At 43.1% G+C, this 26,990-nt stretch overlaps 2 protein-coding genes across 9 annotated transcripts in view; both read left to right on the forward strand.

Annotated features, from left to right (window-relative positions):
* LOC111962398 (myocyte-specific enhancer factor 2A-like) overlaps positions 1-26,990 on the forward strand; it is a 315,332-nt gene that overhangs the window by 250,706 nt on the left and 37,636 nt on the right. For all 7 annotated transcript variants that reach the window (XM_023985464.2, XM_070443042.1, XM_070443043.1 and 4 more), the window contains exon 3: positions 2,891-3,094. In XM_023985464.2, the coding sequence (XP_023841232.1) occupies positions 2,891-3,094 (204 nt within the window). The remainder of the gene's footprint in view (positions 1-2,890; positions 3,095-26,990) is intronic.
* Positions 1-26,990, forward strand: part of LOC111962396 (multiple C2 and transmembrane domain-containing protein 2) — a 264,113-nt gene that overhangs the window by 146,377 nt on the left and 90,746 nt on the right. The window lies entirely within an intron of this gene.

Here is a 26,990-nt window from a genome sequence, read left to right on the forward strand (position 1 = left end):
ATGTAGAAAATAATAAAAATAAAGAAAAACCCTTGAATGAGTAGGTGTGTCCATAGAATTTTGGAACAGCAATGCCTGAGACGTGCACTTCATAGGATGAGTGGTGGAGTCATGAAGGAAAAGTAGTTGGAGAAAGTTTTCTATGAGAGCAGAATTAGCACCCCCAGCTCGTCACTAGCAATGAGAGAGAATCTGAAAAGGTCAAGGTTTTCAGCCAGGCTCATAGTCAGGTGAAAAATCCTAATATAATTACTGTCTGTCTGGTAGGCATTGTGTGGGTTATTATAATAACCTTATCAAAGGCTGCAAAAAGATGGAGAAATAGATGCATTTTAAGTTCAGAGTTTAGAATAGTTTAGTCATTTTCTGTTTCCATATTTGCAATTGAATGTTTGGTAGAGAGTAATAGTAACACACTAGTAACTTGTGGTACTCAAAAGAAGTTTGTTTCACATGATTTACAGTGGATAGCACTTTTGCTGTCACCGTGAATTGCATGAATTAGACAGTGCATTAACTGAACATAATCATTACACCACCGAAATCCTTGAGGAACCCATAGAATGGTGTCTGTGTGTGGGGGTTTCTTTGCGAGCCATAGGAAAACACTACCTATAGACTAGCCCACGTGAACTCAAATGTGCTTGTGGTTTTCCACTGAGAGGGGTGTCAACCCAAAGGCCCACGCCTTAGCAAGGTCTCAACTCTGCGGTGTAGGCTACTGACAGTCATGACACAAGCAGCTTGTTCTCGCTGCATCTAAGATATTAGTCGATGATCAAAATGTCGCTCATTGTACATTAGTATGAAGCACAGTATGTGAGCATGTTGTTTGACATGGTCTGTATTTTATTCTCTGATAAGAGAATACAGTACAGAAACCATTTCTGACATCCTACAGTATCTCCAGTCAGTGAAAGGATACAGTCAGTATACTAGAATAGGGAACACTCCTCTTTAAGAGCAGCTGGCTCTGCTGGGGCGATGCGGGCTGATCCAGGTCTCTGTGCTCCTCTGGGTGAAATGAAGCAGGAGCCTGGGTCAGCGCTGTGGCCCTGCTACTCCACTCAGCACACTGAGGGCCAGCCCAGCCAGGTGGAACAAAGTTCACCAGTTCAGTTCACTCACCCAGGGTTAGCTGCCTGCTTCCTGCTAAAAGGTGACTTCTCCCTCCCTCCGTGGCTTAGCTTAGCAGACACACTCATCTGCTAAAAGGCTGTCAATTTGTTAATTATTTTCCCACATGACAGTCAGTGCTTTCCAGACGGTTAAACAAACAAACAAGTAAACAAGCAAGCAGCTCTGAGGAGGAGAGTGAGTCAAGGGAGGTCAATGTCAGGTGGTTTGACTTGTCATATGCCGGCCCATTAACCTGCACCAGGAGCTACTGTAGCCTACTGTACTATACATTGTTATAGTCAGGTCTGATGAGAACAGAGTGAGGACTGGTCCTCTGTGGACCAAGGATACAGAGATGGCACATACCCTTGTCTGCCCTCATGAAGCGTATTGCCTCCACAGCACAAATAAACACTATGACATGCACAAAAGCAATGGACAGAGAAACTGCTCTCCAGCAGGACTCGTATATATCCATATGTCAAAGGTCATTAACTTAACATGTTCTAAAACTTGCAACTCGTGCATTTAAACTGTGTCATTTTAGGAAATGTTATTCTGGTGTTTGGTTTTGTCACCATGTCCAAACCTGACATGTGGAAAGGGCCTGTGTAATTACCTGTAGTGTGGAACATTTGAAATTCATTTTTCACAGTTGAAGTGACCCCACTGGCTCAGTTGAGACAGAGKAGCTATACAACTCATAGGATTATGTTGCATTATGCCATTTTAAATGAGGGTAGGCACAAGCTGTGACCAATTAAATTTGAACAAAGCTAGCTCATCTGCCTAGCTCCTCTTAGTAGGTCAGTGAAATTGGTGGAAGTGAATACAGACACATTCACTCTGCTTTGGCCTGAAGCACAGCTTTCACTGGCATATCCATAGAATAGCTCTCACTGTACTGTAACTGAATGCACTTTACATGGTGCACACACTGTGAGGATGATAAGCTTGCATAAATGCTATCGAGGAGGTGTTTCACATAAACAACATTACAGAACCGCTTGTACAGTCTCAAAGTACACTGCCTGTAAAATATACCAATGGAAGAACATCTGCATTCCTTGTTTCCCTGTTTGTCTGGATGAGGTTTTACAATAATAGAGGGTCATAGCATACATTACTGCATAGGCAATAAAGCAGTGCTACATAATGACGTGTGTATCGGGTACAGGCAACCACAGATACAGAGCTGAAGAGGTGCAGGACAGAAAGTCTGCAGAGAGGGTTAGGTTTCAGCACCCCTGGAGTGATGCATGACCTACAGTCCCGTCTGTGGGATCGTGTTACAGGCAGAGTGATGCAGGGGCAGGGAGGGACCGCTGTCCGTACCGTACATGGAGTCAGGAGCTAATGTAATGTATGGATTCCTGTTCCCAACATCCTAATTCAGCTTACCTAGCCACTACATGACTTTACACTGCCTGACCTCTGGCCTGCTAACCAATCACACCAGCCTCATATCCTCACTGTAGTTTTCCTAAAGGGATACACTTATGACTTGTGTATTATGAGAGATGGAGATAGGAAAGTGTCTTATTATTAGTTCTGAAACTGTGCTGCTGCAGACTGACCCCTATCCAACCAGTAAGAACACCCCCAGGCTGCTGCTCAACATCATTTCCAATTCTGTTTAATCACCCTCTTTTATACATGCATACTAAATATGTGTGGATGTATCTATGCATATTTTCTGAATTTGAATAGTAATTTTTTTATCTGATTTTGTTCTGTGTGTAACTGATGATGATGGTCACTGTCTCCTCAGGTTACCTTCACGAAGAGGAAGTTTGGGCTAATGAAGAAGGCCTATGAGCTCAGCGTTCTATGTGACTGTGAGATAGCCCTGATCATATTCAACAGCTCAAACAAACTCTTTCAGTATGCAAGCACAGATATGGACAAGGTCCTGCTCAAATACACTGAGTACAACGAGCCCCACGAGAGCAGAACCAACTCCGACATTGTCGAGGTGAGTTGGCTTTACATTTTCACTGTATCAGGGCAGGAAACCATGCATATGCTTATACAGGGAAAAAATACAATGTTTGGGCATTGGAGACTGAAGGGCTTGTAACAGTTTCCTTCTAGCTACCAGACAGATAGGGCAGGGGACATCTGCAGCCTATGATAAGTTGAGCTTCAGTTCAGTCCAGCAACCGACAATAAAAATCTACCGCTGCACAGGCCTTCACTCAGTAGCTGTCCAAACAGCATGGAAACTCTGTTTCCCCCAGATACTGACTGTACTGTCTATACCTGCATGGATGAATCCCAGAATCATTATACCACTGTTTAAGACAAAAAGCCTATACTTTACTCAGATGTTAGGTTTAATTACATAGCATTATGTAATGAACATACTTTCGAGATTCCTATTGGCTCTGAAAGTGTTGGAGAGAATTCCAGCAGCACTTGGTCTCCCTGGCAGCTAGTGTCCCTCTACATGCCCAAACACTCACAGAAGAAGAAGAAGCCACTTGTTATGCCAGCCTATCAAATTTGTCGGCCAAGAGCATCACTGCAAAGAAAATGGGGGAGATTGTGGATCCATCAGGATCCAAATCCCTCCCACTGACGCACTTATCGTTTTTCAACCTATTCAGAATCTGTTTTCTGAAGCTAGTGTCTTCACTCTTGACTAAATGAAAAACAAACACATGTATGCCCAGTTTAAAATTCATGATAATAACAATAAAAGTGCTTTATTTGTTTTGCAAGCCAATATTTAAAGTAGACACAGACTAGGTCTTGTGTTTCAAGTTTGACTGATGTGTTTTCATTAAACAGGACAGACATTGCCCTGGTTTCTGCACTGCTAGCTGCATCGTAATACACTTGTGTTTTCACTGGCAGACTTCACTCAAACATACKTTATTATTAATCTGTCCAACAGAGAGACTTCATGAGTTTAAAGAGCATGATGAATACACAAATTCCAAGAATCCCACATTTTTTWAAATAAATTTCACTTAAAGAAATTAGTAAAATTGCATAAAAGGAGTCAGCTGTGCCGGGTATATTTTGTTCATGTTACTGCTGCTATTGAATTACCTGCTTGGCAGAGCTGCAAAACAGTGCTCTGGCATCCAGCAGTCTCAGTCCTCTATCAGAGGTCCTATGCTCTCTCCCTCTGAGCTGAGATGGGTCTCACCTGCATTAAAAATAAATGGACACACTCCACCCTTATGTAACAGTGACACCATGTTTGTTTTCTGTTGTGACTTGGGAGTCCTTGTATTTATCAAGTACAAAAACTGTTTCTCATAGATGGAATCATTCATTGATTCATTGTTTGCTATTTGTTCCTTGTTTCCTTTTTGTAGAGATACCCATAGAGATTCTACAGTATGGTAGTGTATGTGTCTATTGCTACAGTATTGTATATTATTGATGTACGTGTCAGCTGTATCTTGTAATTGGCATGTACTATACTCAGTACGGCACACAGTGTCATCTCTAGGGAGCACTGCCAATGGTCCATCACTAACTCAAGTGTAGTACATGCTGGTGGGGATCTGTTCATTTCCCACGTAGCCCCTCTAGCCATCTGCAAGGATACTGCCCTGCTCTTGCTGCACGAACGAAAGGCGAGAACAATGCAGTGTTGTCCCTGCTCACTCGGCCAGCATCTGTGCAGATATGTGCAAATCCCTCTAGCCCTGCTGGCTATGTGGCCAAGGTTCAGAAGTGAAGAAGCAGAGCAGAAGTAACCAGGCCTGTCCAGGCTCCACTTTTGAACATTTCCACACAAGCCACCATTCACTGGTCCAAAAAGTGCTGCGGCACAAGAGCAAACGTCAGAGCCGTTAGACTGAGCTCAGTGTCTGCTGTGGGCTTATCAGATATAGCCCAGGCTGTTGGCTGCATCTTGTTGTGGAGTGTTCTTATAGAGAAAGCCAGACGGCCTCTTCAATAAAAGACAAAGGATGTCCTTTTATTCTCACAGAGCACAGAGATTGCCGATAGATGTCTGCACTTTTAAGCATGATCTTTATCATTAGAACACGGACTACCCTTTCGAAAAGACAAAAACAGAAATTGTATTTGTGCCATGATATGAATGTCTATCTGGTTGGCTGGCTGCTGCTTTCCTATCGGTGTAGTCAGTGTCATTGGGATATAGGATGACTGCACTCCTAATGAGCCATCTCTCTCTCTCTCCCTCTCTCTCTCTGTGTTGATGTGTCTCACATGGAGACACTTACCCTGACACTTATCTAAATGTATAAATTGCATTAAACTGATAATTGCCACACAAACAGTTACCTGCTCATCTGCCTTGCTTGAGAGACCAAGCAAATCCTTTCTGAGTTTTCATTGGGCAGCATACGGTCCAATTCCATGTGCGAAGCCAAATCAAAGGTCACATTCCTGCTCAGTAGTACCGTCTATAGATAAAGGCTGGGCCTTGCAGTGTGGGAGAGCATTTGCCATGTTTCCCACAGATGGATGTATGCCTGGGGCACCGTTTGATAGCCCAGCGGAGAGCTATGGACTTTGTCTTAAACTTGGCTCTGCTGTCGATACCAGAACAGCAGGCTCAGAGCGCTGTGCTTGAGCGTGAATGTGTGTCTGTGCATGTGTGTATGCGTGCGTGCGTGAATCAAATCAAACTTTATTTGTCACATGCGCCGAATAGAAGTGTAGACCTTACCGTGAAATGTTACTTGCAAGCACTTAACCATCAGTGCAGTTCAAGAAGAGTTAAGAAACTATTTACCAAATAAACTAAAGTAAAAAATAAAAAATAATAAAAAGTAACACAATCACATAACAATAACGAGGCCATATACAGGGGCTACCGGTACCAAGTCAGTGTGCGGGGGTGCAGGTTAGAGGTAATTTGTACWTGTAGGTAGGGGTGAAGTGACTATGCATAGATAATAAACAGCAAGAAGCAGCAGTATACAAAACAAATGGAGGGGGGTCAATGTAAATAGTCCGGTGGCCATTTGATTAATTGTTCAGCAGTCTTATGGCTTGGGGGTAGGAGCTGTTAAGAAGCCTTGACTTGGTCCTAGACTTGGCGCTCCGGTAGCGCTTGCCGTGCGGTAGTAGAGAAAACAGTCTATGACTTGGTTGACTGGAGTCTCTGACAATTTTATGGGCTTGCCTCTGACACTGGATTGCAGGAAGCTTGGCCCCAGTGATGTACTGGGCCGTACACACTACCCCCTTACGGTCAGATGCCGAGCAGTTGCCATATCAGGCGGTGATGCAATTGGTCAGGATGCTCATAAATGGTGCAGCTGTAGAACTTTTTGAGCATCTCGGGACCATGCCAAATCTTTTCAGTCTCCTGTGGGGGAAAAAGGTTTTGTCGTGCCCTATTCACGACTGTCTTGGTGTGTTTGGACCATGACAGATCGTTGGTGATGTGGACACCAAGGAACTTGAAACTCTCGAGCCGCTCCACTACAGCCCTAGTGATGTTAATGGGGGCCGGTTCGGCCCGCCTTTTCCTGTAGTCCACGATCAGCTCCTTTGTCTTGCTCACATTGAGGGAGAGGTTGTTGTCCTAGCACCACACTGCCAGTTCTCTGACCTCCTCCCTATAGGCTGTCTCATCGTTGATGGTGATCAGGCCTACCCACGCAATCATGGGTGAACAGGGAGAACAGGAGGGGACTAAGTACACACCGCTGAGGGGCCCGAGTGTTGAGGATCAGCGTGGCGGATGTGTTGTTGCCTACACTTACCACCTGTGGGCGGCTGGTCAGGAGGTCCAGGATCCAGTTGCAGAGGGGGGTGTTTAGTCCCAGGGTCCTTAGCTTAGTGATGAGCATCGTGGGCACTATGGTGTTGAACGCTGAGCTGTTAGTCAATGAACAGCATTCTCACATAGGTGTTCTTTTTGTCCAGTTGGGAAAGTGCAGTGTGGAGTGCGAATGAGATTGCGTCATCTGTGGATCTGTTGGTGGGGTATGTAAATTGGAGTGGGTCTAGGGTATCTGGGAGGATGCTGTTGATGTGAGCCAGCCTTTCAAAGCACTTCATGGCAACCAACGAAAATCCCTCCAGCTCTATATTGTCCGTGTCGTCGTTCAGCCACGACTCGGTGWAACATAGGATATTTCAGTTCTTTTTTTTTTTAAATGTTACATTTACATTTTATCCCATTTTCTCCCCAATTTTCGTGGTATCCAATCGCTAGTAATTACTATCTTGTCTCATCGCTACAACTGCCGTATGGGCTCGGGAGAGACGAAGGRCGAAAGCCATGCGTCCTCCGAAGCACAACCCAACCAAGCCGCACTGCTTCTTAACACAGCGCGCCTCCAACCCGGAAGCCAGCCGCACCAATGTGTCGGAGGAAACACCGTGTACCTGGCCCCCTTGGTTAGCGCGCACTGCGCCCGGCCCGCCACAGGGGTCGCTGGAGCGCGATGAGACAAGGATATCCCTACCGGCCAAACCCTCCCTAACCCGGACGACGCTATGCCAATTGTGCGTCGCCCCACGGACCTCCCGGTCGTGGCCGGCTGCGACAGAGCCTGGGCGCGAACCCAGAGACTCTGGTGGCGCAGCTAGCACTGCGATGCAGTGCCCTAGACCACTGCGCCACCCGGGAGGCCCCGAATATTTCAGTTCTTAATGTCCCGTTGGTAGGATGATCGTAATCGTAGGTCATACATTTTATTTTTCAATGATTGCATGTTAGCAAGTAGAATAGATGGCAATGGGAGTTTACTCGCTCGCCTACGGATTCCCAAAATACAGCCCGATCTGCGTCATCTTTTCCTCCGTCTTTTCTTCACCCAAATGACGGGGATCTGGGCCTGTTCCCGGGAGAGCAGTATATCTTTCTCGTCGGACTCGTTAAAGGAAAGAACTTCTTCCAGTCCGTGGTGAGTAATCCCAATTCTGATGTCCAGAAGTTATTTTCGGTCATAAGACACGGTAGCAGCAACATTATGTACAAAATAAGTTAAAAAATAAGTTACAAACAAAAAAAACGAACAAAATAGCACAATTGGTTATGGGCATGTAAAACGTCAGCCATCCTCTTCGGCGCATCTTAATATGTATGTGTGGGTGTGTGTGTGGTGGTCTGAACTCCAGAAACACTCCGGACGACAGGTGAACTATTGCATGAAATCTCCCTTTGTGGATCACGTCCACTTCTCCGTTTGATTAGAAGTGTCCCCGCTTCAATCTGATCCCATCTGCGTCTCGCCTTTTAAAGACCCGGCCTACAGAGCAGCCTTTTATTTACTGAGTASCTATGCTGGATAGATTGATTCACCGTTTCCTTTCCTCAGAGGTTAGGTCAAGCTTGTCTGGGTCTGTAAGGGCTTTATAGCAAATATCTTGCCAGAGCAAACTTCATTTGATGCAATGTCGTTTTCCTGTGCTGAGTGAACATGGGAACAAGTAGAGAATACAATTTAGCTCATTTTATTTTCTTTACAAACAATTTGCAGTGGGCAACCTGTGAACCTTTTATCTGACTGATGTACAGAATATACATCAAACCTTTTATCTGACTGATGTACAGAGGATACATCAAATGCAGGTCAACTTGAGCAAGATCACTGCGATAAAGAAACAGCTAGACTCCAGCTTGCACACTGTATGTCAGACTACCCTGTATAGTTAGACCATTGCTGTTCTTGTTGGGTGCTGTGGCAAAAGTCCTACAGTATAGTAGCTGTTGTTGCTTCTCTTATTGAATTTCATTTGTACCATAAATGAAAATGCTGCTGTAGGTAATTAAAAMAATCAAATCATCCCTTCTCCTCTTCCTTCCCAACGGGAGATAATGAAATCTTCCTTTAGCTGTTCTATAACCTTCTACCGTTATTCTGAGTACAGACAGCTCACTGTCTAGCTGAGAATCCTAAAAATCAGATATCAACTTCACAGGAACGATTTGGCTTCCATCTGTGCTTTTCTTTAAAACATTTCAACACAATTACTGTTTGCAGCTATGCTTGGATTAATCAAGTTTGCATTTAAATGAAATTGACATGGACTGAACACATTTAAAGTAATCTCATAAAATAGGGGATGTGGATATAATTGAATGGGATTATACAGCTGTAATAGTTTAAACACGAGTGGTAGGCTACACTTTAGTCCATTGGTATTTATTAGGATCCCCATTAGTCCATGATGGGAATAATGGCTTTAATCAAATTTGGAGCTGCAGTTTTACTCAAATACCATGCCTGGGCTTGTAAAGAGCTGGACGACAATGGATATAAAAAATTGACATTTTGCTTCTTCTTTTTTTGGTTTTTCTCATGCCCATCTTCTGGAGTAAACAAAGCTAGAGCAGTCATACGCAAATTCACGTTTATCTCCGACATTAAAGAGGCCGTATTTGTTAAATGTGGTTTTGGAAATAGAGCAATGTTCCTCATTGTTGAGTGTTCTATAGATAAAGAGCTCATTCAGTGAACGAAAATTAGCGTAAATAATACTTGCATCATCTCCATAGATTTATCAGTATTGTTACTTTCAATGATCATCTATTATTATGAATGGCACTCACTATTCAGAATGATAATCCAATAAGATATGTAAATCCTGACCATTTCATAATGTCAGGTCTATTGGGCCTGCTTTTCTCTCTTTCCTCCACTACGTTCCATTTAAATCACTCCGCTCTTTCACCACTAAGCCTACTTATAGTAACCACATTGGCCATTGGCAGTGGATCATAAAACAAATGCCATTGCATATAGAAATGACTATTTAAAATATAGAAAAGAGCTATAAAAAGCAGTGGTCCCAGGATTTGAGACAGGGGCTGTTTATGTTGTCAATCAAATCCAGTACAGTGATTAAGACTCATCTCTGTCTTAATGAATGCAAATTGGCACATCTGCTATGGTGGGCTAACTGTCCAGACTGTTCAATTAGCCTGATTGATCAATTATCTTCCTCCCGGTGCTTCTGCGGAGGACGTGACAGGGAAGAAAATTGTCAGCACAGAAAGATCGACAGGAGGAGAGGGAAAGGAAGCCCTCTGTTCGAAACCCTTCACTCTACCGATCAAAATACGGATGCTTTATTTGATTAGGCAAAAATGATGATGGAATTTCTTTCATTTTATTATAGTGGAGCATTCAATTTAATGATGTAGTCCTCAAATAGATGTTGAATTGTGGAATTGAAAATCATGGAAATGTTCTGAGTACATTTCTGTATAATGATATTAGATTTAAAAAGAGGAAGAATCAAAAGACTTCTGTCTTGAGCACTTTGCCACTCATAAGAGGTGGACCAGAGATCAGAGGATGGTTATCACCACGTAATAGATGCATTATATTACACATAAGTGGACTTGATAGGTTAATGGATGTCACTTTCAATCAAGATGAAGGGGTCATGATGTGTAATTACTTAAGTGAGTAATGAGTCAAATTTCAGGTCAGGTTGACACCGTGCGACAAAACAATTAGCAATCTCATTTACATGTTTATTGCTGGTGTTTTCTCCAATTCTCAATTGCTTGAGGAACAGCAGGAGGATATTTTTTGTCATATTTAAGTTGCTCAATCTGAGTCTTGGCACATTACCTGATGAATTCCTTTCATTTGGACCAATGAATCATGTTTCTCAGGCAGTGGACACCAGATCTCTTGCAACAACGTGACATGCTGTGTATTTATGCACAACACAACTGCACTTCAGTGGCCCACTTAATGCAGTAATTATATGATGGAAACCATTGTCCTTTAATTTTAGTGTCTTACTCCAGTTTGAAGTGACCCCACCGAGGCTTCCCACTAGTTCATACTCGTATAAACAACTGTTCCTCAAGTATAGGAATTAATCATCGAAATGATTTGCCTTCTAGTGTGTTATCTTCCTGGAATATTATGAACATAGTCATGTTGGCTTAGTGAGTAAGCAGATTTAATAAACATCATAGCCCAGTGGTGAAGGCTCCCTCTGTGGAGTATCAGACACAGATTCAGGCCTGAGTGCTGTGTATCTCTAATTGTGACATTCCAAGATAATGGGGACAGTCACATGAGGCTCTGGCTGGCACAGAGAGAAGCTTTCACCACTGAATCCTCTCAAACATACCACTCCTCTAGAGGGGCTCTCTGGAACAGATAGAATGTAGTGCAAACTATGAAGTCTGCTGTAAACATGCACCTTACAGTATTTGTCTCAGTAAAACAAGAAAACTGTGATAAAATTACAAGCTTCAGTCTCAAATTGAATACTTAGTTTAAATTTCAAAGACATTTTGTGCGAGTTGTGAACAGTTAGCAATCACCATACTATATGATAATGTGACAAAGTGTTGTATCGTAGGAGAACATGGAGCTGCCGTGTGCTGAGGAGATTCTTCTGCCTTAAAGTTACTGGCATCACACATGGATTATGGCACTTACCTCACGCTCCAGTGATGTTACTGACTCTCCCAATCCTGGATGATTAACCAAGTTTGAAAGATTAATCTAAAAGGGGTCAGGGGCCTAATTTATGTTTGATATGCACAGATGACAACACAAATGAAAATATTACATTTTAATTGGCAAGTGCTTAACTTAGCGACTTGACTTTGGGTTGGCCAGAAGCCAGAATCCCTCTGATCCACTAAAGCCTAGTTTGACATTTGAGATGGCTGAAGGGTACACATGGTTAGCTGCACTGGCTCGCCTGCGTAAGGTCGCTCTGAGGGAGAATCTAAACGCCCACTTCCCCTGATTAAAGCATGTTTTTACTATACTTATTCTTATACCACTAAAAAAAACTCTCTTTAACAGAGTACAATGTCCACACTATACATCAGGGTTACATACCACTGCCTGCAAAGTGATATAATCTGGCAAGATTTCAAAACCCATTGGGCATTTCAAAACCCATTGGGCAATACTCTCTTCCTCAGTTTAAACATCTATCTAACAAAGTCATTTACACAGTCTCAGCAGCCTTTTTATCTTTATAGTGCCATGATTTAATTGTATATTTCGCTATAGCTCTCTCTGAGCACCCACAATATTAGAAATAGATCAAGCTAAGACTAATGTCAGTTCTATTGACATATCATTATTGAATTAAAGTAGATTTAGGGCATTTATGATTTATGAACTGCTGATCCCAATGTTAATATTCCAGCAGCAAACCAAAGGTGTACCTTTTGGTCTCTCAAGCTTTATTAAAATGACATTCATTTGCTTTTCCCTTCTTTTTCATAACCTATGAAACATCAAATAGTTTCTACCTATGCCTGGTTTGTATGTTTATTCCAATAGAGGTGGTTTGGTTTAGTGGAGTACTATTCATGGTGAGATAGTGTATTGTAACTAATGCTCAGCTGAGTATCTGATAAGGTGTATTGGCACATTATCTTTGAAGCCGTCTCTGTATTGATATATTTGTTGCAACCGGATTCTCTATGGAATTGGTCTGTAATGAGTAGGATATGAATAGAAGTGTCCATTTATCCATGCATTCATACTATAAAGACTGAGGCTGTCAGTGTCTGGGAATGTGCTCTGCATTTGTCACTGGAAATGGAACTGCACTGAGTGCAAGGGTCAGTCCTGAACATGTTTGCTTGGGCTTATCTGTAATCATGTAATACAGAAAAAAACGTTTGATTTTGTTCTAAAGCTCATATTAAAGTCATGGATTTGTTTTGAAAAACAAAGCAAATGGCTAGTTTCCTATTACTGTGCTGTGTGTATCCAGTTCAGTGCAGGTGTTGCTGTGGATTCCAGGAAAGGTCAGTTAAATTAACCTGTACTGTCAGTCAGCACTGTCAAAACAAACACATTATTCTGAGCAGGCCAATGAGGCCATGGATATATCTGTGGGAAAGTGTAGTGATGAGCCACCTAAAAATAATCAAGGAATCACTAATGTATACATTGAAAGCAGAAAAATAKGTGTTTTTATTTAGTCATTGAGAGCAGGGTCTCATTTCTATGGTGCCCTGGGGACCTACAGGTTACAATTTAAAAAAAAAACAATTTCAACACCATAATAAATGTTTACATTTAATCAAAACAAATACAATTCTCATTTAACAAATTCAACATTAGACTTCTACACTGGCCTAGCAATAATAGCTCTAACCTCGTAGCTGATGATTATGTCGTGAGTGTTACTAGTGGCATATGTCTGTACATTCTGTCAAGTGTATAAAAGACAAGATAAAACACTGATCTACTTTTGTTGATTGTGGTTTTAGGAAATATGCTTGGCACTGCAATTCTCTTCCACCCGAGGCATTTCATCTGCTTCCACATGTGAATAGGGAGGAATACTGATATGTTGAGTCTGATTTCTAGTAACACACACTGTACTTTATTACTACATGATGAAAAAATGTCACACACACACACACACACACACACATAAAAACAAGTCAAGTTGTTAGTCAGGCTTTGTTGAACAAATGTTTCCGTCATTCTCAGAAGAGAAGCTAAAATCCACTTTTCACATGTTTTGATATTGCTGGATACACTTTTCAGAATTGTCTTTCTAGTTCTAGATGACAGAACGTACCTTTTCCCATGTACTGAGGTGCAGTACGTATTCTGGTTGAAAGCCATAATTTGCCATGCTGAGTGTAGGAGTACTAATGGTATTGTAGCCAGTCTCCTGCTGGGTTTCAAAGTTTATAGGACAAGGACTCCCTTTCCTCTGGGCTTTTCACTAGAAAAAAGGTCACCACTCTCTTTGGAGTTTTTTGCCTTCTATGAAAGCAACACTTGTGATCATTTTTATGCAAGTCTTTCATAGAACATCCTATTTCACACCACATTTATGAAACAAGCCGTGAATGGACTATAATTGTCTCTTTTTCCTCATGTTCACTATGGCTTGGTTGCTGTGGAAACCCATGTTAATGTTTCAGAAAAACAGGACACGGACAGTGAACAAATAAATCTTCCTCAGTTTATCACAACCAGAAGAGTCCCATTAAAGTGTGTGCATGTGTGTTAGCCCTTTGCCCCTGTTCTTCAACAAAGCCCCTGCACTCTTCACTGCGATGGTTGTTACCAGGTTACAGTCAAGAGTTTTTTGTTTTCAAGCTTCATTGACGTCAGAGCTTCTTTTCATCCTTCACTCTCAAGTGTGATATGTATTTTTCATTTCAAAACTAGGTCTTCTTGGAGAGGGTGAAAATAAAAGGAGAGAGAACAACAAAAGACCCCCAGCCATTGCAGTCCCCTGTAAACATTACTCTCCAATGACACTAATGAGCCATGCTCTAATCTCAAGTGCTGGAGCACTGCACTGGCGGCTTTGTACAAAAAACGCTAGCACTCATTCAGAAAGGGAACGAGAGATGACACGAGTACATGTTTTTTAAACTGAATGACAAATTACACTAGCATTCTGGCTCTTTTTTTGTGAAATATATATTTCCCTCTGCTGTTCATCTGAGTAGAATTTGTATTATGTTGCTTCTTTCTCATGTACAGTGTCCTTATGTTAGAAAAAGGCTCCATATGAATGAAATGTATTACTAGTGTTTCAGTGGTTTATGTTCTTAGGTGTGTACAGATGTGGGATATTCCCACTGATGGTTTTTGCTGTTAATTAGTTAACACAAACACTCTTGTGTTAGATTAGAACTGGTTGGTGACGGTGTAGTTCTCTTCTGGTTTCTTGCTGAACCCGGTCTTGAGATGAGAGAGACAGATCCTAACCTGTCCCTAGGTCACCTGTCTCCTGGCAGGGGGACAGACCCTACTGGGCTGGATTACCTGGCTCATCATGGCCTGAGTCTGAGCAGCAGCATGAGTAGCAGCATCCCACACAACCAACAATATACTTAAATACACCAACATATGACAGGGTTATTATTCTAAACATTCATGTGTGTTTCCCAAATAATGAGCTATCTGGGGCATTTCTTAACCTATTAGAACCCTTTAACTTTGTGCTACACGCCACAGTGACCTACGCACAACAAAAGCCATCCTCTTGATCTCGTGCTGTCCTATGGTTTGATAACTTGGAAACTATTGATGTGTGTGTTTCTGACCATCTCAGTATTGTTTTAAAAATGTGTTCTCCTCCTCTTAAAAACGTCTGTCCCCACTCTCTGGCATCATTAACTCCACAACTGCTAGTACATTTACAGATGCTTTTAAATGCTCTACTACTGATCATGTTCTTTGTCATCACACTCATGATTTGCCGAACATTTTCAATGACATGTGTCAGGCTGCTTTAGACTCAGTGGCACCAGTTAAAACCAAGAATAAACTGTATGCCAGTCTCACCTTGGTTAAAGTGAATTTAGAAAGCCTTAACGTAAATGGAAGGCCTGCAAACTTCAAGTATTCTATGAGATAATGAAACGTCTCCAACACTCAAATACATGGTTTAATGTTATTCAATAACACCAGGAATGAAGACCTTTACAGTAATATAATTATTTGCTTTCTACAGCATCTCATTGTTCTGGGAAATGTTTTCATATCTCGACTATGAATTACATGTTGCTGACATCATCCCATAAAGACTTGAATGATTTCAACATTGCCATGATATATGATTCCTCACTTACTTGATTCAAATGTCTTAAGTGATGTATTCTTTAGTTTCTAGAGGCATGCCACTGATTAACTGGCACAGGCCTACCATGGCTTATGGTAAAACTCTTTGTAAAAGAAGGCCTAACTTGTAATAAAAAGTAATTCATTACATGTCGCTCAGCAGCAACATGCAACACCATGTTCATTTCATAGCCACTTTATTATGCGTTTATGTTCATGTAGGAAGAGCTACACATGTCAGTCAGAATACATCAGAATACATAAAATAGGTCAGACATGAGCTGCCCTAATTTGGTTTGAACTACACTACATTACCAAAAGTATGTGGACACCTGCTCGTCAAACGTCTCATTCTAAAATCATGGGCATTAATATGGAGTTGTTCCCCACTTTGCTGTTATAACAGCCTACACTCTTTTGGGAAGGCTTTCCACTAGATGTTGGAACGTTGCRMCGGGGACTTGCTTTCATTCAGCCACAAGAGCATTAGTGAGGTCGGGCACTGATGTTGGGCGATTAGGCCTGGCTCGCAGTCGGCATTCCAATTCATCCCAAAGGTCTTCGATGGGGTTGAGGTCAGGGCTCTGCAGGTCAGTCAAGTTCTTCCACACCGATCTCGACAAACCATTTCTATATGCACCTTGCTTTGTGCACAGGGGCATTGTCATGTGGAAACAGGAAAAGGCCTTCCCCAAACTGATGCCAAAAACTTGGAAGCACAGAATTGTCTAGAATGTCATTGTATGCTGTAGTGTTAAGATTTCCCTTCACTGGAACTAAGGGGCCTAGCCCAAACCATAAAAAACAGCCCCAGACCATTATTCCTCCTCCACCAAACTTTACAGTTGGCACAATGCATTTGGGCAGGTAGCATTCTCCTGGCATCCGCCAAACCCAGATTTGTGCGTCAGACTGCCAGATGGTGAAACGTGATTCATCACTCAAGAGAACGCGTTTCCACTGCTCCAGAGTCCAATGGCGGCGAGCTTTACACCAKTCCAACCGATACTTGGCATTGCGCCCGGTGATCTTAGGCCTGTGTGCGGCTGCTAAGCCATGGAAACCCATTTCATGAAGCTCCCAACGAACAGTTCTTCTGCTTCTGTTGCTTCTAGAGGCAGTTTGGAACTCAGTAGTGAGTGTTACAACAGACAATTTTTATGGTTTATGGTTCAGCACTCGGTGGTCCCGTTCTGTGAGCTTGTGTGACCTACCACTTCACAGCTGAGCCGTTGTTTCTCCGAATCCACTAATTTGAAGGGGTGTCCACATTATTTTGTATATAAACTCAGCAAAAAAAGAAACGTCCCTTTTTCAGGACCCTGTCTTTCAAAGATAATTCATAAAAAATCTAAATAACTTCAGAGATCTTAAATGTAAAGGGTTTAAACACTGTTTCCCATGCTTGTTCATTGAACCATAAACAATTAATGAACATGCACCTGTGGAACGGTTGTTAAGACACTAACAGCTTACAGACGGTAGGCAATTAAGGTCACAGTTATGAAAACTTAGAGGCCTTTCTACTGACTCTGAAAAACAGGAGAAGAAAGATGCCCAGGATCCCTGCTCATCTGCGTGAACGTGCCTTAGGCATGCTGCAAGGAGACATGAGGACTGCAGATGTGGCCAGGGCAATAAATTGCAATGTCTGTACTGTGAGACGCCTAAGACAGCGCTACACGGAGACAGGACGGACAGCTGATAGCCCTCGCAATGGCAGACCACGTGTAACAACACTTGCACAGGATCGGTACATCCGAACATCACTCCTGCGGGACAGGTACAGGGTGGCAACAACAACTTCCAAAGTTACACCAGGAATGTACAATCCCTCCATCAGTGCTCAGACTGTCCGCAATAGGCTGAGAGAGGATGGACTGAGGGCTTGTAGGCCTGTTGTAAGGCAGGTCCTCACCAGACGTCACCGGCAACAACGCCGCCTATGGGCACAAACCCACCGTCGCTGGACCAGACAGGACTGGAAAAAAGTGTTATTTTACTGACAAGTCGCAGTTTTGTTTCACCAGGGGTGATGGTCGGATTCGCGTTTATTGTCGWAGGAATGAGCGTTACACCGAGGCCTGTACTCTGGAGCGGGATCGATTTGGAGGTGGAGGGTCCGTCATGGTCTGGGGCAGTGTGTCACAGCATCATCGGACTGAGCTTGTTGTCATTGCAGGCAATCTCAATGCTGTGCGTTACAGGGAAGACATCCTCCTCCCTCATGTGGTACCCTTCCTGCAGGCTCATCCTGACATGACCCTCCAGCATGACAATGCCACCAGTCATACTGCTCGTTCTGTGTGTGATTTCCTGCAAGACAGGAATGTCCGTGTTCTGCCATGGCCAGCGAAGAGCCCGGATCTCAATCCCATTGAGCGCGTCTGGGACCTGTTGGATCAGAGGGCTAGGGCCATTCCCCCCAGTAATGTCCGGTAACTTGCAGGTGCCTCGGTGGAAGAGTGGGGTAACATCTCACAGCAAGAACTGGTAAATCTGGTGCAGTCCATGAAAAGAAGAGCAACTGCAGTACTTAATGCAGCTGGTGGCCACACCAGATACTGACTGTTACTTTTGATTTTGACCCCCCCCCCTTTGTTCAGGGACACGTTATTCAATTTCTGTTAGTCACATGTCTGTGGAACTTGTTCAGTTTATGTCTCAGTTGTTGCATCTTGTTATGTTCATACAAATATTTACACATGTTAAGTTTGCTGAAAATAAACGCAGTTGATAGTGAGAGGACGTTTCTTTTTTGCTGAGTTTATATAGTGTACTTTCATGACAGTCATGCCACCATTGGAGCGCCCTTGCCAAGTTTGTGTTTACTGTCTAATGTATAGCTGACATGAGAGACCACAGTGACCAATATGGACAGAGGAACTATGTTGATGGTTATGCTGAAGGCCAAACCATGAGCCCACCCCCATGTTCTCTACTGACCTTGTGGTCCCTGTAACAGAAATGTGACCCTTATTTCACATAGAACGGCTTCTGTATGTTAGCTCCGTTGGGCAACAATCAGCTTGCCCTCCTCCCCGTCTCACCATGGGCAGTGTGAGACCTCCCTCCTCTACCCAGGGGTGAGGACAAAGCAGAGCACAGCCAGTTGGGAGGAGAAGGAGGGGGGTTAGCTGGCATCATGCCACCCTCCCCTGCCTTGCCTGACTGAGTGAGTGAGGAGGTGGGTGGGAAGGGAGGGAGGGAGGGGTGCTGTGGCTCAGATTGATGAGGCCAGGTCTGTGGTCTGGGTATAGAGTGTTGCAGAACAGACGTCCTGCTGGCACATCCTGCCCTTTCCCTCCGCTGTGCGCCCCCAGCCCTCCACACCTGCCCCAGCCCTCCACACCTGCCCCAGCCCTCCACGCCCGCCCCAGCCCTCCACACCTGCCCCAGCTCTCTACACCCGCCTTTTTGGAACTCCTAATTGTCCTTATGAATATTTTAAAGGCGAGCAAGTATGGGAGTTGGGGGCGGGGGTTTGGTTTCAAGGGCTCTGACAGCTAATGATCCACTCTGTGGGCGCAGGGAGAGGGAGACAGGGAGAGAGAGAGAGGTTGAGAATTAGAGAGCGGGGGAGGGAGGTGGGAGCGGGGAAAAAGATGTTAAGTGAACTTCTTGTAATAGTTTGTTTTGTGAATGGTTGTTTATACCTTTTTATCTTTAATGTAATTTCTTCTCATCTAAAATATATCCACATGGCGCTCTATAGCTGTCTAGAGCTAGTTGGATGTAATGGAACGTGTTCGTCTCATTTGTTCCCAATCTTTTAAAGATGTAGATAATGATGACATTGAGATGCCTTTATCCTCAATTTGGACTTCAATTCCCAGTTGACTAAATTGTCTGAAAATATCCAAGCCACTGATTGAAAGTGTGTTCTCTTTGACTGTGGCAACTAATATCTTTGCCACGTCCGTTATTCAACAAAGTCTRTGAGCAGCTGCCTGTTTCTCGGAGGGAATGGTATTGCTCTCTGCTGTGCAATTTATTCTTACTCAATAATATAGCGGCTATATTTATCAAAGTGACAATCTAGCCAGTCAACCACAATAATTTTCTGCTCTACTGTAAATTGAGCTGACCTGAGACAGAGGCTTTCTCCTTCCTGTCTGTCCTTTAGGGACACGCAGACCACAGCTCAGTCAGGATTACTCTACTTTTATATGTTTGCATGTCTTACTCTGTTTGGTGTATCAGCTCAGAGCTAACCGTGGTCTCACCATTGTCCTGTTTTTGGAGAGGATTGGATCAGACTTTAGGATATATTGTTTTCCAAACAGCTGCAGTCCGGTCATAATAACCTAACAAAACACAGTCTGTCCTGTACAACTGAGAAGGAGCACCTCCTGCTGTATTTCCTGTCAGACAATGGGCTGAAGGAGAGGAAGGACATGCATGGGGTCATATCCTGATATCAGTTAGATCATTGATGATGTGGAATGGTCATGAGATTAAACCAGATATGTCTGGGAATCAAAACCAATTTCCTTATCTAGCCCTCCCTACTCCCATACTCCCAGACCAGTAATATGACCATTACCAGTGTGTAGAGAGGAGAAGCTGTTAGGGCCCTCTGTAATGGCATACAGTACATACAGCCACTAGCTGGAGACTTCACGAGAACAACCAACATACCCTTTTCCCCCTCAAGTGAAATCTACATCACCAAKGGAAAAATGGCAACATACTCACAGTGAAAGACTTGTCTCTTAAGATGTTATATAAAAGCAAAAATATTTGTGAGCAGATAAAAGCCTTGCTATCAGCCGCCTCCCCATGCTGATTTTCAACTGTGTTCACACTCAAAGAGGCCCTTTGATAACCACATTAGATGGAACGGGCCGGACACAATGGTGATGTCATGAGGATTAGCACGCTACCTTGCTTAGTGCGGCAACGGGCACAACAGCGAATTCACAACACTGCAGGGGGAGCAAGGTGGGGACACAGTTGAAATGAGGTGAGGAACACTACAGAAGCAAAAAATAGTTAAAATATACATTATTTATATAGACTATAATCAAATTATAATGGCTCTTAAAGCATTATTTTGGTGTGTGTTCTATATAGCTACCACTGGAAGACACTGACAGTTCAGCCACAACCTGCCTTCTCCCCACATTTGWGAAGTTTGGCTTTTTTAACGACATTTACTGTCTACTTCCAAACTCCCTTTTATTCACATTCAGTACATGAATAAGTGAAATGTAAAAAGCTCTTGACACAAGCGGGGGGCATTGGAGTGTAATGGTGTTCCATCTAAGGCAGACTGTGCAGAAATTGCTTAGGCCCATTTCAGTGAAAGTGCTTCACAAGGAGCAGGTATGGTAGGTGGCTTACGCAACAGCTTTGGCTCCACTTTATCTTTAACTCATTAAATAAAGTTTTCTTAAAAGTTCAATGTAAATGGGGCTATGATATAAACTCTGCGGTTGTGGTTAAATCATCCAATCCCCCCKAAAAAGTTGAGTCTTTTGAGTGTAACAGTCATGTTTATTTTCTGTGACATAAATATAGATCTAAATGGAACACTATATTTGGCTAAGATGGCGTCGACAGCGGGCACCTTGCTTCGTCTCGAGCAAGATGGCGCCGACAGAGAAGGTCGCCTCGCTTCTAGTCCTTTGGAAACTTTGCAGTATTTAGTTTTTTATGTATTATTTCTTACATCATATGTACACTACCGTTCAAAAGTTTGGGGTCACTTAAAAATGTCCTTGTTTTTGAAAGAAAAGCAAATTTCTTTGTGCATTAAAATAACATCAAATTGATCAGAAATCAGTGTAGACATTCTTAACGTTGTAAATTACTATTTTAGCTGGAAACGGCAGATTTTTTATGGAATATCTAAATAGGCGTACAGAGGCCAATTATAAGCAAACATCACTCCTGTGTTCAAATGGCACGTTGTGTTAGCTAATCCAAGTTTATCATTTTAAAAAGGGTATTTGATCATTAGAAAACCTTTTTGCAATTATGTTAGCACAGCTGAAAACTGTTGTCCTGATTAAAGAAGCAATACAACTGGCCTTCTTTAGACTAGTTGAGTTTCTGGAGCATCAGCATTTGTGGGTTTGATTACCGACTCAAAATGACCAGAAACAAATAACTTCCTTCTGAAACTCCTCAGTCTATTCTTGTTCTGAGAAATGAAGGCTATTCCATGAGAGAAATTGCCAAAAAACTGAAGATCTCGTACAACGCTGGGTACTACTCCCTTCACAGAACAGCACAAACTGGCCCTAACCAGAATAGAAAGAGGAGTGGGAGGCCCCAGTGCACAACTGAGCAAGAGGACAAGTACATCAGAGTGTCTAGTTTGAGAAACAGATGCCTCACATGTCCTCCAATGGCAGCCTCATTAAATAGTACCCGCAAAACACCAGTCTCAACGTCAACAGTGAAGAGGCGACTCTGGAATGCTGGCCTTCTAGGCAGAGTTCCTCTGTCCAGTGTCTGTGTTCTTTTGCCCATCTTAATCTTTTATTTTTATTGGCCAGTCTGAGATATGGCTTTTTCTTTGCAACTCTGCCTAGAAGGCCAGCATCCCGGAGTTGCATCTTCACGTAAAACTAGACACTCTAATGTACTTGTCCTCTTGCTCAGGCCTTATACCCTCGACACGGGTATAAGGCCCTCTCCCATCCTCCTTTCGGCAAATCCGACTATGACTCCATCTTGCTTCTCCACGCCTACAAACAAAGACTCAAGAGGGAAGTTCCGGTGGTCAAGGAAGGCAACAATACCTACTCGACACTGATTCTCAACATGGGGGCCCCACAYGGGTGCGTCCTCAGTCCCCTCCTGTATTCCCTGTATACCCGAGACTGCGTGGCCTCATACAGTTCAAACTCTACCATCAAGTTTGCTGACGACACGACAGTAGTAGGCCTGATTACCAACAATGACGAGACAGCCTACAGGGAGGAGGAAGGCACTCTGATTGCGTGGTGCTTGGTAAACAACCTATCCCTCAAAATTAGCAAAACAAAGGAGCTGATTGTGGACTTCAGGAGGACCCAGGCTCGACACGTCCCCATCCTCATCAATGGGGACGCCGTGGAGACGGTCAATAACAATTCCCATGCGTACACATCTCAGAGGAGCTGAAATGTTTTAACCACACGGACACCGTGGTGAAAGCACGATAGCGACTCTTCAAACTCAGGATACTGAAGAAATTTGGCCTGTCCTCGAGGGCCTTCACAGTGTTCTACAGGAGCACCAACGAGAGCATACTGTCGGGCTGCATCACAACTCCACCGCCGCGGACAGACGGAGCGCTTCAGAGGGTGATACGTGCAGCTGCCCCTGTGCACATTGCAGGACACCTACAGGACACCTACAATACCAGGTGTTGCAGGAAGGCCAAGAAGATCATCCAGGACCCCAGCCACTCAAGCCATGCCCTGTTCTCCCCGCTTCAATCACTCAGGCAGTACAGGAGCATCATGGCAACCCCCCCACCCACAACAGTCACTTACCTTACCTGACATAGAGATAGAATTGATAGCTCCATTCTAACATAATATGAAAACAATTATTTTCTATATAACGTACAATTGACACACTGCTTCAATAGCTCATACTCTTGCGTTTGTAAGTTTAATCTAAATGAACAACAGGTGCTCTGGAGGAGATGAGTGATACTGTAGATGTTATCATCAGTGTGGGGTTGGGCATACAGCACTATGAGTGAAGAGACACATTTCAAGGCCTCTCTCACTTTCGGAATATCAGAAAAAAGCCTGTTCTTTTAACATTACACTCACACACTCACTATGATGCCCCGCTGGTTTGACGTCAGACACCCAGATTTTAATATTTGGTGTATAGAGCCAAATTTCTAGCAATCCAGGTCTGGATGGCTGTGAGAGAATATCTGCTGGCCTGGTTCCCACTGCTCTTTATGAGCCTCCATGGCCCTTGTGAACAGATTACACAKGTTCAATCATCACTACTCTCCATCTGCAGCCCCGTATACAGACAGACTCACCACCCACCCTCCATTATAAATGTTGTTGTTGAAAAGCCCTATAAGTTCTACTGTATTCACACCCCTCCAGCTTTGCTGTCTTAAAGGACTTTTGGTATTTCTTTCATTAGTCCACTATTGATACAGTCCCTAAATGTTTTTCATGTCAGCAATCAAGTTTTCAAGATATTGAACTTTCAAAATACATAAAATGTCACAGTATGATATGACCTTTGAAAGTGAATTTCTGAACTATAGAAGGAATAGGAATAGAAAGGAAGAAATGGAATAGAACGAACACAGCTTTAATTTTGAATTCTGTTTACCATAATTCAGCGTTGGTTGGTTTTGTTTTGTTTATCTCACAAGAGTGTTTTTATGTAAACGTTTGTATGTATTACTGAACCAATAGTATAGAGTAAAAACCTTGGGTTGAGTGATGTCTGATGGCCTTCAGGGTTCCATGTGGTCCCTTCTAAGGCCATGTCAGTGTGAGGCTGTGTGTGATTGGCCGGGCCGGGGAGCCAGGGCCTGACAGGTGTTTGGGAGAGAGACACCTGTTTGGCCATGTGCTGATTTAGTGATCCATTTACTGGGAGCTGCGGGCAGCGTCTGTGGGACACCAGAAACATGCCAAGTCATTTAAGGAGGAATTACTGCCGTGCTGTCCCAGACCTTCACTCCTTAACGTGCTCAGCTAGGAGTACCTCGGAGAGGAAATCTGTCACTCTTCACTCTTTCTTAGGCATGAATACATTATATGCTGTCATAATGTTTAATTTCAATTCATCTTAGATCACAGAGATCAATATTAACTTATGAAATCAATTACCTAGATATGAGCACTTGCTGTTGGGCTTTGTGTTGTTTAGTCTCAGTGCAATATGTTCCATGGTTTGTTCTGAATGCTGAGTGTCCCTGGCACTGGATGTTTCCACTCTGGCCCCTCCCTGAGTGGCTAGCAGGGCACGGGGCCAGGGGCAGAGGGTGCGGCTGGATGGAAGTGCTGCCTGCGGATCTGCCCATCTCACATAGCCATGGCCGGCCAGCCCAACCCAGCTATTCCCATAATGAGCAGGTTTGGACTTTAATMTGCAGGTCCTGATCAGATCTGTGGCAGTCTGGCGGAGAAAGTGCATAGTTTCCCTGGTAAACATAGCCTTAACAGGAGCCTAACTGAAGAGCAGCCTCAGTAAACAGGAAATGAACCAGGAAGGCGTTTTCTTCGAATGAGAAGAATGCCCCGGCTTTGTAACACACCAAACACTAGTGGATCTAAATGCACATTTACACATGTTGTGTATCATTCATCATTACTCTCCCCAGTAACATTATCAGACAGATATGACTGATATGATTTAGGTGCTTTTCAGAGTTCCCCTGCTTCAGATTTGAGCTCATACACTGTTTCATCAAGTGTTTAAGCTAGAGTAGAGTGTATAGTTTGTATTTGTATTATTAAGGCAGCAGCTACTCTTACTGGGGTCCAAACACATTAAGGCACTTACATCAGACATAAAACAAAAGGTAAAACAGTACATCATATAACATTATTTCACCACTACATATCTACAATACAAAATGTATAGTACCACCATACAACAATATTACGTGTGTGCTAGTGTGTGTGCTTATGCGTGTGTCTATACCTGTGTGTGTGCCTCTTCACAGTCCCTGCTGTTCCGTAAGGTGTATTTTWATATTTTTATTATTCTAATTCTACTGCTTGCATCATTTACCTGATGTGGAATAGAGTTCCATGTAGCCATGGCTCTATGTAGCAGTGTGCGCCCCCCATAGTCTGTTCTGGAGTTGGGGATTGTGAAGAGACCTCTGGTGGCATGTCTTGTGGGGTATGCATGGCTGTGTGCAAGTAGTTTAAACAGACAGCTCGGTGCATTCAGCTTGTCAACACTTCTTACAAAAACAAGTCAATCTCTCCTCCACTTTGGGCCATGAGAGATTGACATGCATATTATTAATGTTAGCTCTCCATGTACATTTAAGGGCCAGCCGTGCTGCCCTGTTCTGAGCACGACTGAACAGTGAACGACTGAACAGTGGTCCAGGTGGGACAAAACTAAGGCATTTGTTGATAGTGTTGTTAAGAAGGCAGAGCAGCGCTTTATTGTGGACAGACTCCTCCCCATCTTAGCTACTGTTGTATGTTTTGACCATGACAGTTTACAATCCAGGGTTACTCCAAGCAGTTTAGTCACCTCAACTTGCTCAATTTCCACAGTATTCATTACAAGATTTAGTTGAGGTTTAGGGTTTAGTGAATGGTTTGTCCCAAATACAATGCTTTTAGTTTTTTAAATATTTAGGTCTAACTTATTGTTTGCCACCCAGTCTGAAACTAACTGCAGCTCTTTGTTAAGTGTTGCAGTCATTTTAATTCGCTGTAGTAGCTGACGTGTATAGTGTTGTGTCATCCGCATACATACAGTAGATACACTGGCTTTACTCAAKKWTTTTAAAAAGTAAGGGGCCTAGACAGCTGCCCTGGGGATTTCCTGATTCTACCTGGATTATGTTGGAGAGGCTTCCATTAAAGAACACCCTCTGTGTTATGTTAGACAGGTAACTCTTTATCCACAATATAGCAGGGGGTGTAAAGCCATAACACATACGTTTTTCCAGCAGCAGACTATGATCAATAATGTCAAAAGCCTCACTGAAAAGCCTCACTGAAGTCAACAAAACAGCCCCCACAATCTTTTGATCACCATTTTCTCTCAGCCAATCATCAGTCATTTGTGTAAGTGATGTGCWWGTTGAATGTCCTTTCCTATAAGTGCGCTGAAAGTCTGTTGTCAATTTGTTTACTGTAAAATAGCATTGTATCTGGTCAAACACAATTTTATCCAAAAGTTTATTAAGGGTTGGTAACAGGCTGATTGGTCGGCTATTCGAGCCAGTAAATGGGGGTTTACTATTCTTGGGTAGCGGAATGACTTTTGCTTCACTCTAGGCCTGAGGGCACACACTTTCTATTAGGCTTAGATTGAAGATATGGCAAATAGGAGTGGCAATATCGTCTGCTATTATCCTCAGTAATTTTCCATCCAAGTTGTCAGAGCCTGGTGGCTTGTCATTGTTGATAGACAACAATTATTTTCACCTCTTCCACACTCACTTTATGGAATTCAAATTTACAATGCTTGTCTTTCATAATTTGGTCAGTTATACTTTCATGTGAAGTGTCAGTGTTTGTTGATGGCATGTCATGCCTAAGTTTGCTAATCTTGAAAATGAAAAAATCATGAACTTCTTACGGCTGAAATCCCGTTAACGGGATCGATATGACAACAGCCAGTGAAAGTGCAGGGCGCCAATCTCATAATTAAAATTRCTCAAACATACAAGTATTATACACCATTTTAAAGATAAACTTGTTG

The sequence above is a fragment of the Salvelinus sp. IW2-2015 genome, linkage group LG4q.1:29 (genome assembly GCF_002910315.2).
Source record: "Salvelinus sp. IW2-2015 linkage group LG4q.1:29, ASM291031v2, whole genome shotgun sequence".
In the NCBI taxonomy this organism is placed as follows: Eukaryota; Metazoa; Chordata; class Actinopteri; order Salmoniformes; family Salmonidae; genus Salvelinus; species Salvelinus sp. IW2-2015.